General features: G+C 39.3%; 1 protein-coding gene across 1 annotated transcript in view; it reads left to right on the top strand.

Moving 5' to 3' along the window:
- The window catches only part of MTRF1 (mitochondrial translation release factor 1), a gene marked incomplete at its 5' end in the record, with an annotated part of 55,280 nt that overhangs the window by 10,569 nt on the left and 24,508 nt on the right, over positions 1-20,203 (top strand). Inside the window, one exon of the mRNA XM_079722124.1 lies at positions 6,806-6,978. Within this exon, the coding sequence (XP_079578250.1) occupies positions 6,806-6,978 (173 nt within the window). The remainder of the gene's footprint in view (positions 1-6,805; positions 6,979-20,203) is intronic.

The following is a 20,203-nucleotide window of genomic DNA, read 5'->3' as shown; positions in this document are numbered from 1 at the left end:
CTAATCTTTCTAGCTGGGAAGACTGTGATATTCATTCATGCCATTGAATGGAATAGAAATTGGAAGGCAGTCTCCATTTGGGCAGAACAGTGAAAGTTGTTTTTGAATTATTATGTGTGTTGTTATAGTGAGCATCCCTTCAGAAATATCCAGTAAATGCTGAAGTCGTGTAACCAGAGCTTTGGTGAGAGAATAGAATCGAGGAGAGAGATTTGATAGCTGTTAGCACAGAAATAATGTCTGATACTGAGAGAGAGTAAGTGAGGGAGAGTTTATAGAGAGGGAACATTCAGGGTACCAAACGTTGGAGAATGGCCATATTTAGAAAGATAAACTAGTTGGAAAAAGAAAAAGAAGGGTCAGAGAAGCAGGAAAAAGGATGAGAACAGTATAATATTTTGGAAGCAGGAGAGGAGAGAGTTTCAAGAATGTAATGAGAAACAGCAGCATATGAAAGAGAGAATGTAATCTCTGAGACGTATATTTTGAATTCAACTTTCAACAATGAAAGGGAGATGAACTTAATAACAGGAATAGAGATTCTGTTCCAGGTGCACAGAGCAGTCCAAACAATGGTTGGGAAATCTTTCTTTTAGATACATTAACTCAGTAGCAAAATAAAATAAAGACATTTTAGAAAGTAAAAGGGCCTTTTATTTTATTTTATTTTTTATTTTTATTGGAGTATAGTGGATTTACAATGTTGTGTTAGTTTCAGGTGTACAGCAAAGTGAATCAGTTATACATACACATATATCCACTCCTTTTCAGATTCTTTTCCCATATAGGCCATTACAGAATATTCAGTGGAGCTCCCTGTGCTATACAGTAGGTCCTTATTAGTTAAAAAGTATGGAACGCTTCACAAATTTGTGGTTCATCCTTGCGCAGGGGCCATGCTAATCTTCTCTGTAGCGTTCCAATTTTAGTATATGTGCTGCCGAAGTGAGCACAAAAAAAGGTCTTTTATTAAAAAAGAAAAAATTTTCAGGAATTCCCTGGTGGTCCAGTGGTTAGGACTTGGCGCTTTCACTGCCAGGGCCTGGGTTTGATCCCTGGTCAGCAAAGTAAGATCCTGCATGCTGCATGGCGCAGCCAAAAAAATAAAAAATAAATAAATAAGATAGAGAAAGAGGAAAAAATACCTGCCCTATAAAGTATGTATATTAAGTTATAGGTATGGGCTTCCCTGGTGGCACAGTGGTTAAGAATCTGCCTGCCAATGCAGGGGACACAGGTTCAAGCCCTGGTCTGGGAAGATCCCACATGCCATGGAGCAACTAAGCCCGTGTGCCACAACTACTGAGCCTGCGCTCTAGAGCCCGCAAGCCACAACTACTGTGCCCGCGTACCACAACTACTGAAGCCCACGTGCCTAGAACCTATGCTCCACAACAAGAAAGCCACCGCAATGAGAAGCCCGCACACTGCGAGAAGAGTAACCCCCACTTGCCACAACTAGAGAAAGCCCACAGGCAGCAACAAAGACCCAACACTGCCAAAACTAAAATAAATAAATTTATAAAAAATATATGTATATATATTTAATGTTTAATTGAAACAGAATCAGAGGTAAAGCACTAAAAGCTAAGATTGGAAAATACATTTTCATGCAAAAATTCATATATCAAATGACTTAAAGTCTTGTAGTTTTGTGACCTTGGGACAGATAGGGGAAATACTCAACCACTACATAAATAATCGAAACTAAATAATTACAAGATAGTCATTGTGGAAGCAATGGAGGGTGATGGCTCTTGATATGTAGTGTAGGTCTGACACTATTATTCTGTATTACTGGTACCTAAGGAATTGAAATATTTTGCAAGTTAAAGGGAGTCTATGAAATGTATTACATCATCTCTTCCAACAGATTAATGTTTATAAATATGTTTTGTTATTCTCTGCTCAACAGTTGAATTCAGGGAGAGGTCACTTAAAGTAATGTGGTGGTTAATTTTGTGCGTACAGAAGACATACATTTCACCACAACTCTGAGAAATAAATTTGTGAAGGGAGCCCTGGCATTCTTGAAGAGCTCTGTGATTGCTTTTCTGTGTAGCCCAGACCTTACAGTGGGAACTCTCTTGTTGTCTGTCCAAGGAGCTCAAGCTGATGATCCAGTTTCTGGATCCAGCTGCCCAATTGCAGCCAGTACAGAGGGGAGAAAAACAGGTTGAATCACTCCAAAAGTATGCAGTCAGCAAAACCAGACCATGGGGGACTTCCCTGGTGATTCAGTGGATAAGACTCCGTGCTCCTAATGCAGGGGGCCTGGGTTCAATCCCTGGTCAGGGAACTAGATCCCACATGCACGCCACAACGAAGATCCCGCATGCTGCAACTAAGACCCAGCACGGCCAAACTAGGTAAATAATAAATAAATTTTTTTTTTAAAAAAGAATTGTTTAAAAAATTAAAACTCTCCAGAAAGTGGGCATAGAGGGAACCTACCTCAACATAATAAAGGCCATATACGACAAACCCACAGCAAACATCATTCTCAATGCTGAAAAACTGAAAGCATTTCCTCTAAGATCAGGAACGAGACAAAGATGTCCACTCTCACCACTATTCTTCAACATAGTTTTGGAATTCCTAGCCATGGCAATCAGAGAAGAAAAAGAAATAAAAGGAATACAAATTGGAAAAGAAAAAGTAAAACTCACTGTTTGCAGATGACATGATACTATACATAGAGAATCCTAAAAATGCCTCTAGAAAATTACTAAAGCTAATCAATGAATTTGGTAAAGTTGCAGGATACAAAATTAATGCACAGAAATGTCTTGCATTCCTATACACTAATGATGAAAAATCTGAAAGAGAAATTATGGAAACACTCCCATTTACCATTGCAACAAAGAGAATAAAATACCTAGGAATAAACCTACCTAGGGAGACAAAAGACCTGTATGCAGAAAACTATAAGACACTGATGAAAGAAATTAAAGATGATACCAACAGATGGAGAGATACACCATGTTCTTGGATTGGAAGAATCAAAATTGTGAAAATGACTATACTACTCAAAGCAATCTACAGATTCAGTGCAATCCATATCAAATTACCAATGGCATTTTTTACGGAACTAAAACAAATCATCTTAAAATTTGTATGGAGACACAAAAGACCCCGAATAGCCGAAGCAGTCTTGAGTGAAAAAAACAGAGCTGGAGGAATCAGACTCCCTGACTTCAGACTATACTACAAAGCTACAATAATCAAGACAATATGGTACTGGCACAAAAACAGAAACATAGATCAATGGAACAAGATAGAAAGCCCAGAGATAAACCAACGCACGTATGATCAACTAATCTATGACAAAGGAGGCAAGGGTATATAATGGAGAAAAGACAGTCCCTTCAATAAATGGTGCTGGGAAAACTGGACACCTACATGTAAAAGAATGAAATTAGAACACTCCCTAACACCATACACAAAAATAAACTCAAAATGGATTCAAGACCTAAGTGTAAGACCGGACACTATAAAACTCTTAGAGGAAAACATAGGAAGAACACTCTTTGACATAAATCACAGCAAGATCTTTTTTGATCCACCTCCTAGAGTAATGGAAATAAAAACAAAAATAAACAAATGGGACCTAATGAAACTTAAAAGCTTTTGCACAGCAAAGGAAACCATAAACAAGACAAAAAGACAACCCTCAGAATGGGAGAAAATATTTGCAAATGAATCAACGGACAAAGGATTAATCTCCAAAATATATAAATAGCCCATGCAACTCAATATTAAAGAAACAAACAACCCAATTCAAAAATGAGCAGAAGACCTAAATAGACATTTCTCCAAAGAAGCCGTACAGATGGCCAAGAAGCACATGAAAAGCTGCTCAACATCACTAATTATTAGAGAAATGCAAATCAAAACTACAGTGAGGTATCACCTCACACCAGTTAGAATGGGCTTATCAAAATCTACAAACAACAAATGTGGGAGAAGGTATGCAGAAAAGGGAACCCTCTTGCACTATTGGTGGGAATGTAAATGGATACAGCCACTATGGAGAACAATATGGAGCTTCCTTAAAAAACTAAAAATAGAATTACCATATGATCCAGCAATCCCACTACTGGGCATATACCCAGAGAAAACCATAATTCAAAAAGACACATGCACCGCAATGTTCATTGCTGCACTATTTACAATAGCCAGGTCATGGAAGCAACCTAAATGTCCATCAACAGATGAATGGATAAAGAAGATATGGTACATACAATGGAATATTACTCAGCCATAAAAAGGAACGAAATTGAGTCATTTGTTGAGACGTGGATGGATCTAGAGACTGTCATACAGAGTGAAGTAAGTCAGAAAGAGAAAAACAAATATTTTATATTAACGCATGTATGTGGAACCTAGAAAAATGGTACAGATGAACTGGTTTGCAGGGCAGAAGTTGAGACACAGATGTAGAGAACAAACATGGGCACCAAGAGGGGAAAACCGCGGTGGGGTCGGGATGGTGGTGTGTTGAACTGGGCGACTGGGATTGACATGTATACACTGATGTGTATAAAATTGATGACTAATAAGAACCTGCAGTATAAAAAAACAAACAAAAAAAACCAACTAATACTAAACTTTCTTTGGGTTATTTGTATGGAAATATGTTAACATAAATGTTTCAGACATTACATGAAATTTCTAAAAATCTTATATGTTCTGGTGTAATGTTACAAGTCATAATTCTAGTTATTACTTTAAAATGTATATCTCAGAAATAACTAAATTTCCTTGTCAATTGCATTATTATGAACTTTCATCAAATCTTTAACTGTGGTCATTTTTAAGTCTTTTGTCATTTACAGACAGTTCTGGGTGTACTCTGATGCTTTTGCCAAAATGTTCCTATAAAAGGGTTTCATCTTCAAGGAATTCATGGAAAAGACTCTGACAAGTACAGGTTTCTGGTAACTGACTATACTGCTGAACTGAATGAATAAGCATTTTCAGAACTCTAATGGAAAACTGATGAATTCATAAAAGTGCTAACAAAAGATCAAGATAAAAAAATTAATTACAGGGGACTGAGTGAACTGATGAGGATCATTATAATTTTTGTGACTTTCTGTTTGAATAAAAAAAATATCCCACAAGGACTCAGAGGCAAAAAATATACAAATCAATTTTCACTGCAAAGTAAAGGAGCTGTTACAGTGGAGGATTACTGGACTGAATGTCAATATTATGACATAGTATGAGTGTGTTTCGTGTTTGGTAATTGCAATCATTGTTGCTTTTGTTGTGCTCATCCATTTACAATGCTTGGTGTCAGTTTATCTCTTGTAAGAATAAAATACAGTGTGTGTGTGTGTGAAAAAAGAAAAAGGTAAGCACTTATTTAAAAAAAAGCACAGTCACTTTGCTATTATCAGACCAAAAAAAAATTCCTTAGTATAATCAAATATCCAGTCAGTGTTCACATTTCCCTGTCTTATAAATTCTTTTGTATAGTTTTTGTTCAAACTGAAACCTAAATAACTTCCTTACTTTGCAGTTGGTTGATGTGTCTCTTAAATCTCTTGTAATCCACAGGTACCTCCTCAATTTTAAGTTTTTTCCTTGCGATTCAGTTGTTAAGGGAACTAGATTATTTGTCCTATATATCATCTGGATTTTGCTGATTGCATCCCTGTGGTGATATTTCATATGTTTTTATTGCCCTTCTATTTTCTGTAATTGCCCTTCTATTTTGGTAATTATAGTCAGAGACCGGAAAAAAATTTTTTTAATTAAAAAAAAAAGAACAGAACGTGGGAAATTTCTGTAGATCAATAGCCCTAGTTCCTCTGAGGTAAACAAAAGAGATGGATGACGAACTTACAGACTGAGAGATTTGAAAGACATATCAAATTTTTTAAATGGACAAGACTAAACTCTAGTGGCTAGGGCAGCACATTAGGTAATAAAATTATAATAAAGAAGGGAATAAAAGGATAATGTTACTCATGAGAAGGAGAGGGGATTGTAACTAGGAAGGGGCATGTGAGAGGGCTTTGGGGGTGCCTGACAAAGTTCTTTTAATTTCTTTTTTTGTGTGTGTGACCGCACTGCGCGGCATGTGGGATCTTAGTTCCCTGATCAGGGATCGAACCTGTGCCCCCTGCAGTGGAAGTGCAGAGTCTTAACCTCTGGACCGCCAGAGAAGTCCAACAAAGTTCTTTTTCTTGATCTTGAACTGTACATTTCATTCATGTGGTTTTCCATGTATATTATTTTGTAATAAAAACATTTTTAAAAAACATAGTCAATAAGAAACTAGCCTAGGCATTACGATTGTTTTGTGCTTATCTTCCCACTCCACAGATAAGCAAGAGCTAAATTTCAACAGATTCTTGAGAACTTGAGAGAACCTATAGAATTATTCATTATCAAATTACTATGTTACTGAACAGTCTTTTATATATGGCACCAAATTAGCCTAAGATTGCATGGTATAGTTCAATGTAGAAAACACCCCAGTATTCTTTTTTTCTAATACTAGTTTCGTAAAAGTGAAATTTGTTCATTATATAAAACTTAGCAACAAAAAAAGTATAAAAAGTAAAATAAAAAACATGCTGTTATTCTATTCTCCAGAGGTAACCATAAATAATATTTTGGTGTTTCCTTTTGTATATTAATTCACTTACATTGGGAAAATATAGTTTTGTACCTACCTTATGTTCTCATCTCAGGCTCTATGCTCACATCCAGGCCTTACATTAAGGGCATCTAAGATCCTGATCCCTTTCAAAGTAGAATTCATTAATATTGCTGGAATATTTTTTCATAGGTGGGCTACATCATGCAGCCGCCCGAATTTCCGGTGACAATGTCTATAAGCATTTGAAGTATGAAGGTGGGATTCACCGAGTTCAGCGAATTCCTGAGGTGGGCCTGTCGTCAAGGATGCAGCGTATTCACACGGGAACGATGTCGGTTATTGTCCTCCCTCAACCAGATGAGGTAACCTCCTACCTAAACTCTGTACCATTGTCTATGAAGATCAACCAGAATTTTGTTGTCTAGGAAAAACTCCTGTGTGTTCTGTACACTCACAGAGTACTTCTGCACTCCAAATGTGTGGAGTTCATTACCCCCTGACGAAGTAGTTCTTCAGTTCTCTGTGGACAGCATGTGGTCGTCCTACAATTCACCTCAGTTCTGACCCCATCTACCTGGAGATGGCGTCAGATCCTACAGGCTAGACTCAGTCCCACAAGAGAGCCCCCCCTTCTGCTTCAGAGGCCAATCACAAGGCCTGGTTGTCTTCTGTGTTTCTGATCAAGTGGTTATCCATCTGGAGGTTCCCATGACCCCCTCCTTAGGTTAAATAATACTAAAGTGGCTTACAGAACTCAGGAAAACAGTTTACTTACTAGACTACTGGCTTATTACAAAAGATACAACTCAGGAATAGACAGGTGGAAGAAGTGCATAGGACAAAGTATGTGGGAAGAGGTGCAGAGCTTCTGTACCCTCTCCAGGCTCACTACCCTTCCAGCAGCTTCATGTGTTCATCAGACTGGCAGCTCTCTGAACCCTGTGCTTTGGGGATTTTTATGGAGGCTTCCATACATAGACATGATTGGTTAAATCATTGGGCTTTGGGGATTCCACTCCCTGGAGGCTGGGAGTGCAGTGGAGATGAAAGTTCCAACCCTCAAATCATGTGGTTGGTTCCCCTGGGATCAGCCCCTGTCCTGTGGTTATCTAGAGGCTTTCCAAATATCACCTCATTAACATAAACTCAAGTGTGCTTGAAAGGGGCTTAGGGTGAGAACTGGACAAAGACCAATATATATTATTATAAATTCACAATATCACAATTTATTTTACAGCAATTTTTTAAACCAGGATCCCGTCAAATTTCACTCATTGCGGTTGGTTGTTATATCTCTTTAAGTCTGGAACCAGTCTCCCAACTTTTCTTTTTTTTTTTTTCTTTTAATGACATTGACTTTTTGAAGAGTCTAAACCATTTGCCTTATAGAATGTTCCACATCTGCATTCATCTGATTGTTTCCTCATAGTATTCTTTAAATTGTTCCTTTATGTCCTATGTTGTATTGAAATTTATATGTAAATGTTCCATTCTCTTCAGGTTATACATTTTGAGCAAGAATAGTTTTCAGGTGTAGTTATGTTCATGCTGCATCTTATCAGAAGGCATAGACTATCATACTGTCCCACTCTTAGTGAGGATTGGTTTGAGGATTGGTTTGAGCATTTAGTTAAGATGGTGACCACAAAAATATCTCCATTATGAAAGTGTATTTTTCCCTTTGTAATTACTAAGTAATCTCTAGGGTAATATGTCCTATTCCCAACAGCTTTTCCTACATGGTCTTAACATCCATTAGTGATCTTTGCCTGAATTAGTTATTTAGTTTGGGATTGCAAAATGGTGATTTTCTAATTCTATCACTCCTTCTACATGTATTACCTGACATTCTTTTTTGTAAGGAACTTTCCTCCCCACTACCTTCTCTCCTCCTTTCTTCTTGCTTTCTTTCTTTTTTTTTTCTTTTTTTAACAGCTTTATTAGAGTATAATTGCTTTACAATGGTGTGTCAGTTTCTGCTTTATAACAAAGTGAATCAGTTATACATATACATATGTCCCCATATCTCTTCCCTCTTGCATCTCCCTCCCTCCCACCCTCCCTATCCCACCCCTCTAGGTGGTCAGAAAGCAGCGAGCTGATCTCCCTGTGTTATGCGGCTGCTTCCCACTAGCTATCTATTTTACGTTTGGTAGTGTATATATGTCCATGCCACTCTCTCACTTTGTCCCAGCTTACCCTTCCCCCTCCCTGTATCCTCAAGTCCATTCTCTAGTAGGTCTGCATCTTTATTCCCGTCTTGCCCCTAGGTTCTTCTGACCATTTTCTATTTTTTCTTTTTTTTAGATTCCATATATATGTGTTAGCATATAGTATTTGTTTTTCTCTTTCTGACTTACTGCACTCTGTATGACAGTCTCTAGAATAACAGTCTCTAGATCCATCCACGTCTCAACAAATGACTCAATTTCATTCCTTTTTATGTCTGAGTAATATTCCATTGTATATATGTACCACAACTTCTTTATCCATTCGTCTATTGATGGGCATTTAGGTTGCTTCCATGACCTGGCTATTGTAAATAGTGCAGCAATGAACATTGCAGTGTATGTGTCTTTTTGAATTATGGTTTTCTCTGGGTATATGCCCAGTAGTGGGATTGCTGGATCATATGGTAATTCTAGTTTTAGTTTTTTAAGGAACCTCCATACTATTCTCCATAGTGGCTGTATCCATTTACATTCCCACCAACAGTGAAAGAGGGTTCCCTTTTCTCCACACCCTCTCCAGCATTTGTTGTTTGAAGATTTTCTGATGATGCCCATTCTAAATGGTGTGAGGTGATACCTCATTGTAGTTTTGATTTGCATTTCTCTAATAATTAGTGATGTTTTTCATGTGCCTCTTAGCCATCTGTATGTCTTCTTTGGAGAAATGTCTATTTAGGTCTTCTGCCTGTTTTTGGATTGGGTTGTTTGTTTCTTTAATATTGAGCTGCATGAGCTGTTTATATATTTTGGAGATTAATCCTTTGTCTGTTGATTTGTTTGCAAATATTTTCTCCCATTCTGAGGGTTGTCTTTTCATCTTGTTTATGGTTTCCTTTTCTGTGCAAAAGCTTTGAAGTCTCATTAGGTCCCATTTGTTTATTTTGTTTTTATTTCCATTACTCTAGGAGGTGGATCAAAAAAGATCTTGCTGTGATTTATGTCAAAGAGTGTTCTTCCTATGCTTTCCTCTAAGAGGTTTATAGTGTCCGGTCTTACATTTATGTCTCTAATCCATTTTGAGTTTATTTTTGTGTATGGTGTTAGGGAGTGTTCTAATTTCATTCTTTTACATGTAGGTGTCCACTTTTCCCAGCACCACTTATTGAAGGGACTGTCTTTTGTCCATTGTATATCTTTGCCTCCTTTGTCATAGATTAGTTGACCATAGGTGCATGGGTTTATCTCTGGGCTTTCTATCTTGTTCCATTGATCTGTTTCTGTTTTTGTGCCAGTACCATATTGTCTTTTTTTTTTTTTTTTTTTTTTTTTTTTTTTTTAGTTTCTGCTTTATAACAAAGTGAATCAGTCATACATATACATCTGTTCCCACATCCCTTCCCTCTTGCATCTCCCTCCCTCCCACCCTCCCTATCCCACCCCTCCAGGCGGTCACAAAGCACCGAGCTGATCTCCCTGTGCTATGCGGCTGCTTCCCACTATCTATCTACCTTACGTTTGGTACTGTATATATGTCCATGCCTCTCTTTCGCTTTGTCACAGCTTACCCTTCCCCCTCGCCATATCCTCAAGTCCATTCTCAAGTAGGTCTGTGTCTTTATTCCTGTCTTACCCCGAGGTTCTTCATGACATTTTTTTTCTTAAATTCCATATATATGTGTTAGCATACGGTATTTGTCTTTCTCTTTCTGACTTACTTCACTCTGTATGACAGACTCTAGGTCTATCCACCTCATTACAAATAGCTCAGTTTCGTTTCTTTTTATGGCTGAGTAACATTCCATTGTATATATGTGCCACATCTTCTTTATCCATTCATCCGATGATGGACACTTAGGTTGTTTCCATCTCCGGGCTATTGTGAATAGAGCGGCAATGAACATTTTGGTACATGTCTCTTTTTGAATTATGGTTTTCTCAGGGTATATGCCTAGTAGTGGGATTGCTGGGTCATATGGTAGTTCTATTTTTAGTTTTTTAAGGAACCTCCATACTGTTCTCCATAGTGGCTGTACCAATTCACATTCCCACCAGCAGTGCAAGAGTGTTCCCTTTTCTCCACACCCTCTCCAGCATTTATTGTTTCTAGATTTCTTGATGATGGCCATTCTGACTGGTGTGAGATGATATCTCATTGTAGTTTTGATTTGCATTTCTCTAATGAATAATGATGTTGAGCATTCTTACATGTGTTTCTTGGCAGTCTCTATATCTTCTTTGGAGAAATGCGTATTTAAGTCTTCTGCCCATTTTTGGATTGGGTTGTTTGTTTTTTTTGCTATTGAGCTGTATGAGCTGCTTATAAATTTTGGAGATTAATCCTTTGTCAGTTGCTTCATTTGCAAATATTTTCTCCCATTCTGAGGGTTGTCTTTTGGTCTTGTTTATAGTTTCCTTTGCTGTGCAAAAGCTTTGAAGTTTCATTAGGTCCCATTTGTTTATCTTTGTTTTTATTTCCATTTCTCTAGGAGGTGGGTCCAAAAGGATCTTGCTGTGATTTATGTCATAGAGTGTTCTGCCTATATTTTCCTCTAAGAGTTTGATAGTTTCTGGCCTTACATTTAGGTCTTTAATCCATTTTGAGCTTATTTTTGTGTATGATGTTAGGGAATGATCTAATCTCATACTTTTACATGTCCCTGTCCAGTTTTCCCAGCACCACTTATTGAAGAGGCTGTCCTTTCCCCACTGTATATTCCTGCCTCCTTTATCAAAGATAAGTTGACCATATGTGCATGGGTTTATCTCTGGGCTTTCTATCCTGTTCCATTGATCTATCTTTCTGTTTTTGTGCCAGTACCACACTGTCTTGATTACTGTAGCTTTGTAGTATAGTCTGAAGTCAGGGAGCCTGATTCCTCCAGCTCTGTTTTTCGTTCTCAAGATTGCTTTGGCTATTCGGGGTCTTTTGTTTTTCCAAACAAATTTTGAAATTTTTTGTTCTAGTTCTGTGAAAAATGCCAGTGGTAGTTTGATAGGGATTGCATTGAATCTGTACATTGCTTTGGGTAGTAGAGTCATTTTCACAATATTGAATCTTCCAATCCAGGAGCATGGTACATCTCTCCATCTATTTGTATCATCTTTAATTTCTTTCATCAGTGTCTTATAATTTTCTGCATACAGGGCTTTTGTCTCCTTAGGTAGGTTTATTCCTAGATATTTTATTCTTTTTGTTGCAGTGGTAAATGGGAGTGTTTTCTTGATTTCACTTTCAGATTTTTCATCATTAGTGTACAGGAATACCAGAGATTTCTGTACATTAATTTTGTATCCTGCAACTTTACCAAATTCATTGATTAGCTCTAGTAGTTTTCTGGTAGCATCTTTAGGATTCTCTATGTAGAGTATCATGTCATCTGCAAACAGTGACAGCTTTACTTCTTCTTTTCCAATTTGGATTCCTTTTATTTCCTTTTCTTCTCTGATTGCTGTGGCTAAAACTTCCAAAACTAAGTTGAATAAGAGTGGTGAGAGTGGGCAACCTTGTCTTGTTCCTGATCTTAGTGGAAATGGTTTCAGTTTTTCACCATTGAGGACGATGTTGGCTGTGGTTTTCTCATATATGGTGTTTACTATGTTGCGGTAAGTTCCCTCCATGCCTACTTTATGGAGGGTGTTTATCATAAATGGGTGTTGAATTTTGTCGAAAGCTTTCTCTGCATCTATTGAGATGATCATATGGTTTTTCTTCTTCAATTTGGTAATATGGTGTATCACATTGATTGATTTGTGTATATTGAAGAATCCTTGCATTCCTGGAATAAACCCCACTTGATCATGGTGTATGATCCTTTTAATGTGCTGTTGGATTCTGTTTGCTAGTATTTTGTTGAGGATTTTTGCATCTATGTTCATCAGTGATATTGGCCTGTAGTTTTCTTTCTTTGTGACATCCTTGCCTGGTTTTGGTATCAAGGTGATGGTGGCCTCGTAGAATGAGTTTGGGAGTGCTCCTCCCTCTGCTATATTTTGGAAGAGTTTGAGAAGAATAGATGTTAGCTCTTCTCTAAATGTTTGATAGAATTCGCCTGTGAAGCCATCTGGTCCTGGGCTTTTGTTTGTTGGAAGATTTTTAATCACAGTTTCAATTTCAGTGCTTGTGATTGGTCTATTCATATTTTCTATTTCTTCCTGATTCAGTCGTGGCAGGTTGTGCATTTCTAAGAATTTGTCCATTTCTTCCAGGTTGTCCATTTTATTGGCATAGAGTTGCTTGTAGTAATCTCTCATGATCTTTTGTATTTCTGCAGTGTCAGTTGTTACTTCTCCTTTTTCATTTCTAATTCTATTGATTTGAGTCTTCTCCCTTTTTTTCTTGATGAGTCTGGCTAATGGTTTATCAATTTTGTTTATCTTCTCAAAGAACCAGCTTTTAGTTTTATTGATCTTTGCTATCATTTCCTTCATTTCTTTTTCATTTATTTCTGATCTGATCTTTATGATTTCTTTCCTTCTGCTAACTTTGGGTGCTTTTTGTTCTTCTTTCTCTAATTGCTTTAGGTGCAGGGTCAGGTTGTTTATTCGAGATGTTTCCTGTTTCTTAAGGTGGGATTGTATTGCTATAAACTTCCCCCTTAGAACTGCTTTTGCTGTGTCCCATAGGTTTTGGGTCGTCGTGTCTCCATTGTCATTTGTTTCTAGGTATTTTTTTATTTCCTCTTTGATTTCTTCGGTGACCACTTCATTACTGAGTAGTGTATTGTTTAGCCTCCATGTGTTTGTATTTTTTACAGATCTTTTCCTGTAATTGATATCTAGTCTCATAGCATTGTGGTCGGAAAAGATACTTGATACAATTTCAATTTTCTTAAATTTACCAAGGCTTGATTTGTGACCCAAGATATGATCTATCCTGGAGAATGTTCCATGAGCACTTGAGAAAAATGTGTATTCTGTTGTTTTTGGATGGAATGTCCTATAAATATCAATTAAGTCCATCTTGTTTAATGTATCATTTAAAGCTTGTGTTTCCTTATTTATTTTCATGTTGGATGATCTGTCCATTGGTGAAAGTGGGGTGTTAAAGTCCCCTACTATGAGTGTGTTACTGTTGATTTCCCCTTTTATGGCTGTTAGTATTTGCCTTAGGTATTGAGATGCTCCTATGTTGGGTGCATAAATATTTACAATTGTTATATCTTCTTCTTGGATCGATCCCTTTATCATTATGTAGTGTCCTTCTTTGTCTCTTCTAATAGTCTTTATTTTAAAGTCTATTTTGTCTGATATAAGAATTGCTACTCCAGCTTTCTTTTGATTTCCATTTGCATGGAATATCTTTTTCCATCCCCTTACTTTCAATCTGTATGTGTCTCTAGGTCTGAAGTGGGTCTCTTGTAGACAGCATATATATGGGTCTTGTTTTTGTATCCATTCAGCCAATCTGTGTCTTTTGGTGGGAGCATTTAGTCCATTTACATTTAAGGTAATTATTGATATGTATGTTCCTATTCCCATTTCCTTAATTGTTTTGGGTTCTTTATTGTAGGTATTTTCCTTCTGTTGTGTTTCTTGCCTAGAGAAGTTCCTTTAGCATTTGTTGTAAAGCTGGTTTGGTGGTGATGAACTCTCTCAGCTTTTGCTTGTCTGTAAAGGTTTTAATTTCTCCATCAAATCTGAATGAGATCCATTGTGGGTAGAGTAATCTTGGTTGCAGGTTTTTCTCCTTCATCACTTTAATTATGTCCTGCCACTCCCTTCTGGCTTGCAGAGTTTCTGCTGAGAGATCAGCTGTTAACCTGATGGGGATTCCCTTGTGTGTTATTTGTTGTTTTTCCCTTGCTGCTTTTAATATGATTTCTTTGTGTTTAATTTTTGACAGTTTGATTAATATGTGTCTTGGCATATTTCTCCTTGGATTTATTCTGTATGGGACTCTCTGTGCCTCCTGGACTTGATTAACTATTTCCTTTCCCATATTAGGGAAGTTTTCAACTATAATCTCTTCAAATATTTTCTCAGTCCCTTTCTTTTTCTCTTCTTCTTCTGGAACCCCTATAATTCGAATGTTGGTGCATTTAATGTTGTCCCAGAGGTCTCTGAGACTGTCCTCTGTTCTTTTCATTCTTTTTTCTTTATTTTGCTCTGCATCAGTTATTTCCACTATTTTATCTTCCACCTCACTTATCCGTTCTTCTGCCTCAGTTATTCTGCTATTGATCCCATCTAGAGTATCTTTCATTTCATTTATTGTGTTTTTAATCGATGCTTGATTCATCTTTAGTTCTTCTAGGTCCTTGTTAACTGTTTCTTGCATTTTGTCTATTCTATTTCCAAGATTTTGGATCTTGGAAATAGAATCTTGGATCATCTTTACTATCATTATTCTGAATTCTTTTTCAGGTAGACTGCCTATTACCTCTTCATTTGTTAGGTCTGGTAGGTTTTTATCTTGCTCCTTCACCTGCTGTGTGTTTTTCTGTCTTCTCATTTTGCTTATCTTAGTGTGTTTGGGGTCTCCTTTTTGCAGGCTGCCGATTCGTAGTTCCCGTTGTTTTTGGTGTCTGTCCCCAGTGGCTAAGGTTGTTTCAGTAGGTTGTGTAGGCTTCCTGGTGGGGGGGACTAGTGCCTGTGTTCTGGTGGTTGAGGCTCGATCTTGTCTTTCTGGTGGACAGGTCCACGTCTGGTGGCGTGTTTTGGGGTGCCTGTGGCCTTATTATGTTTTTAGGCAGCCTCTCTGCTAATGGGTGGGGTTGTGTTCCTGTCTTGCTAGTTGCTTGGCATAGGGTGACCAGCACTGTAACTTGCTGGTCGTTGACTGAAGCTGGGTGCTGGTGTTGAGATGGAGATCTCTGGGAGATTTTCGCCGCTTGATATTATGTGGAGCTGGGAGGTCTCTTGTGGACCCGTGTCCTGAAGTTGGCTCTCCCACTTCAGAGGCACAGCACTGACTCCTGGCTGCAGCACCAAGAGCCTTTCATCTACCCGGCTCAGAATAAAAGGGAGAAAAAGTAGAAAGAAAGAATTAGTAGAAGAAAGGAAGAGAGAGAGAAAGGAAGAAGGAAAGGAAGGAAGGAAGAAAGGGAGGGAGGAAGGACAGAAAGAAAGAAAGGAGGGAGGGAGGGAGGAAGGAAAGAAAAAGAATGAAAGGAAGAAGGGAGGGAGGGAGGGAGGAAGGAAAGAAAAAGAGTGAAAGGAAGAAGGGAGGGAGGGAGGGAGGAAGGAAAGAAAGAGAAAGAAAGGAGGGGCGGAGGGAGGGAGGGAGGAAGGGAAGGTAGGAAAAAAGAAAGATAGAAGATAAAGTAAAATAGAATAAAGTATAAAATATAGTAGCGTTATTAAAATAAAAAAGTAATTATTGAAAAAAAAAACGGACAGATAGAGCCCTGGGACATATGGTGGAACCAAAGCTATACAGAGAACATCTCACACAGAAGCATACACATAGACATTCACAGAAAGAGAACAGGGGGGAAAACATCGAAAATCTTGCTCTCAAAGTCCACCTCCTCAATTTGGGATAATTCGTTGTAAAAAAGAGGAAAAGGGGAAAAAGTCTGAAATCTTGCTCTCAAAGTCCACCTCCTTAATTTGGGATAACTCGTTGTAAAAAGAGGAAAAGGGGGAAAAAATCTTCAATCTTGTCCTCAAAGTCCACCTTCTCAATTTGCGATGATTCGCTGTCCATTCATGCACTCCACAGACGCAGGGCACATCAAGCGGACCGTGGAGCTTTAATCCGCTGCCTCCGGGGCTGCACAGAGAGATTTCCCTGTCTCTTCTCTGCTCTCACAGCTCCCGGGTCTCAGCCTTGGACCTGGCCCCACCTCTGCGCGTAGGTCGCCGGAGGGTGTCCGTTCTTCGTTCAGACAGGACGGGTTTAAAGAAGCCGCTAATTCGGGGGCTCTGGCTCACTCAGGCCGAGGGGAGGGAGAGGCACACAGTGCGGGGCGGGCCTGCGGCGGCAGAGGCCAGCGTGACGTTGCACCAGCCCGAGGCGCTCCGTGCGCCTTCCCGTGGAAGCCGTCCCTGGGTCCCGGGACCCCAGCAGTGGCGGGCTGCACAGGCTCCCCGGAAGGGGGGTGGACAGTGACCTGCGCTCGCACACAGGCCTTGTGTCGGCGGCGGCAGCAGCAGCCCCAGCGTCCCACGCCCGTCTCCGGGGTCCACGCCTTTAGCCGCGGCTCGCGCCCGTCTCTGGAGCTTCTTTAAGCAGCGCTCTTAATGCCCTCTCCTCGCGCACCAGGAAACAAAAGGGAAGAAAAAGTCTCTTGCCTCTTCGGCAGCCCCAGACTTTTTCACCGGACTCCCTCCGGGCTAGCCGTGGTGCACTAACCCCTTCAGGCTCTCTTCCTGCCGCCAGCCCCAGTCCTCTCCCTGCGCTCCGACTGAAAACCGATACCCGAGCCTCAGCTCCCAGCCCCGCCCGCCCCGGCGGCCGAGCAGACAAGCCTCTCGGGCTGGTGTGTGCCTGAGGGCACCGATCCTCTGTGCCGGAATCTCTCCGCTTTGCCCTCCACACCCCTGTTGCTGTGCTCTCCTCCGCTACTCCGAAGCTTCCCCCTCGGCCACCCGCAGTCTCCGCCCGCGAAGGGGCTTCTAGTGTGTGGAAACCTTTCCTCCTTCACGGCTCCCTCCCACTGGTGCAGGTCCCGTCCCTATCCTTTTGTCTCTGTTTATTCTTTTTTCTTTTGCCCTACCCAGGTATGTGGGGAGTTTCTTGCCTTTTGGGGGGTCTGAGGTCTTCTGTCAGCGTTCAGCAGGTGTTCTGTAGGAGTTGTTCCACGTGTAGATGAATTTCTGATGTATCTGTGGGGAGGAAGGTGATCTCCGTGTCTTACTCTTCCGCCATCTTCCTCCGTCCTCTCTAAAGCTGCATCTCAATGCCGTGCATGTGACTCTTAATTACCAAGAGAAAAGGTATTATTTCATGAAAAGTCAAAGATGACAGAATATGTGTTCAGAACATATAAAGGTGACCTGTTGACCACAGCAACTGAAGAGTGTTTTCCTTGCTTTCTAGAGTCCTATATTGCCTGGTAACCAGGAGGCACCATATTGTCTTGATTACTGTAGCTTTGTAGTATAGTCTGAAGTCAGGGAGTCTGATTCCTCCAGCTCTGTTTTTTTCACTCAAGACTGCTTTGCCTTTTCGGGGTCCTTCGTGTCTCCATACAAATTTTGAGATAATTTGTTCTAGTTCTGTAAAAAAATGCCATTGGTAATTTGATAGCGATTGCACTGAATCTGTAGATTACTTTGGGTAGTAGAGTCATTTTCACAATATTGATTCTTCCAATCGAAGAACATGGTATATCTCTCCATCTCTTGGTATCAACTTTAATTTGTTTCATCAGTGTCTTATAGTTTTCTGCATATAGGTCTTTTGTTTCCCTAGGTAGGTTTATTCCTAGGTATTTTATTCTTTTGTTGCATTGGTAAATGGGAGTGTTTCCATAATTTCTCTTTCAGATTTGTTATCATTAGTGTATAGGAATGCAAGAGATTTCTGTGCATTAATTTTGTATCCTGCAACTTTCCCAAATTCATTGATTAGCTCTAGTAGTTTTCTAGTGGCATTTTTAGGATTTTCTATGTATAGTATCATGTCATCTGTAAACAGTGACAGTTTTACTTCTTCTTTTCCAATTTGTATTCCTTTTATTTCTTTTTCTTCTCTGATTGCCATGGCTAGGACGTCCAACACTTTGTTGAATAATAGTGAGAGTGGACATCCTTGTCTCGTTCCTGATCTTAGAGGAAATGCTTTCAGTTTTTCACCATTGAGAATGATGTTTGCTGTGGGTTTGCCGTATATGGCCTTTATTATGTTGAGGTAGGTTCCCTCTATGCCCACTTTCTGGAGAGTTTTTGTCATAAATGGGTGTTGAATTTTGTCAGAAGCTTTTTCTGCATCTATTGAGTTGATCATATGGGGTGGTTTTGTGTTTTTTTTTTGTTGTTTTTTGATCATATGGTTTTTATTCTTCAATTTGTTAATATGGTGTATCACATTGATTGATTTGCATATATTGAAGAATCCTTGCATCCCTGGCATAAATCCCACTTGATCATGGTGTATGATCCTATGAGGGTGATGGTGCCCTCATAGAATGAGTTTGGGAGTGTTCCTTCCTCTGCAATTTTTTGGAAGAGCTTGAGAATGATGTATGTTAACTCTTCTCTAAATGTTTGATAGAATTCACCTGTGAAGGCATCTGGTCCTGGACTTTTGTTTTTTGGAAGATCTTTAATCACAGTTTCAATTTCATTACTTGTGGTGGTCTGTTCATATTTTCTGTTTCTTCCTGGTTCAGTCTTGGAAGGTTATACCTTTCTAAGAATTTGTCCATTTCTTCCAGGTTGTCCCTTTTATTGGCATAGAGTTGCTTGTAGTAGTCTCTTAGGATGTTTTGTATTTCTGCGGTGTCTGTTTTAACTTCTCCTTTTTCATTTCTAATTATATTGATTTGAGTCCGCTCCCTCTTTTTCTTGATGAGTCTAGCTAACGGTTTCTCAATTTTGTTTATCTTCTCAGAGAACCAGCTTTTAGTTTTATTGATCTTTCTTATTGTTTTCTTTGTTTCTATTTCATTTATTTCTGCTCTGATCTTTATGATTTCTTTCCTTCTGCTAATTTTGGGTTTTGTTCTTTTTTCTCTAGTTCCTTTAGGTGTAAGTTTAGATTGTTTACTTGAGATTTTTCTTGTTTCTTGAGGTAGGCATGTATAGCTGTAAACTTCCCTCTTAGAACTGCTTTTCCTGCATCCCATAGGTTTTGGATCGTCGTGTCTCCATTGTCATTTGTCTCTAGGTATTTTTTGATTTCCTCTTTGATTTCTTCAGTGATCTCTTGGGTATTTAGTAACATATTGTTTAGCCTCCACGTGTCTGTGTTTTTTACAGTTTTTTGCCTGTAATTCATTTCTAATCTCATAGCGTTGTGGTCAGAAAAAATGCTTGATAGGATTTCAATTTTCTTAATTTTACTGAGGCTTGATTTGTGACCCAAGATGTGATCTATCCTGGAGAATGTTCTGTGCGCACTTGAGAAGAAAGTGTAATCTGCTGGTTTTGGATGGAATGTCCTATAAATATCAATTAAATCTATCTGGTCTATTGTGTCATTTAAAGCTTGTGTTTCCTTATTTATTTTCATTTTGGATGATCCGTCCATTGGTGTAAGTGAGGTGTTAAAGTACCCCACTATTATTGTGTTACTGTCGATTTCCTCTTTTATAGCTGTTAGCAGTTGTCTTTTTTTTTTTTTTTTTTTTGCGGTACGTGGGCCTCTCACTGTTGTGGCCTCTCCCGTTGCGGAGCACAGGCTCCGGACGTGCAGGCTCAGCGGCCATGGCTCACAGGCCCAGCCGCTCTGCGGCATATGGGATCTTCCCGGCCCGGGGCACGAACCCGTGTCCCCTGCATCGGCAGGCGGACTCTCTACCACTGCGCC

This window comes from Hyperoodon ampullatus, assembly GCF_949752795.1.
Source record: "Hyperoodon ampullatus genome assembly, chromosome: 16".
Lineage (NCBI taxonomy): Eukaryota > Metazoa > Chordata > Mammalia > Artiodactyla > Ziphiidae > Hyperoodon > Hyperoodon ampullatus.
The sequence above is the reverse complement of the archived record's forward strand: the minus strand, read 5'-3'. Positions and strand labels throughout refer to the sequence as shown.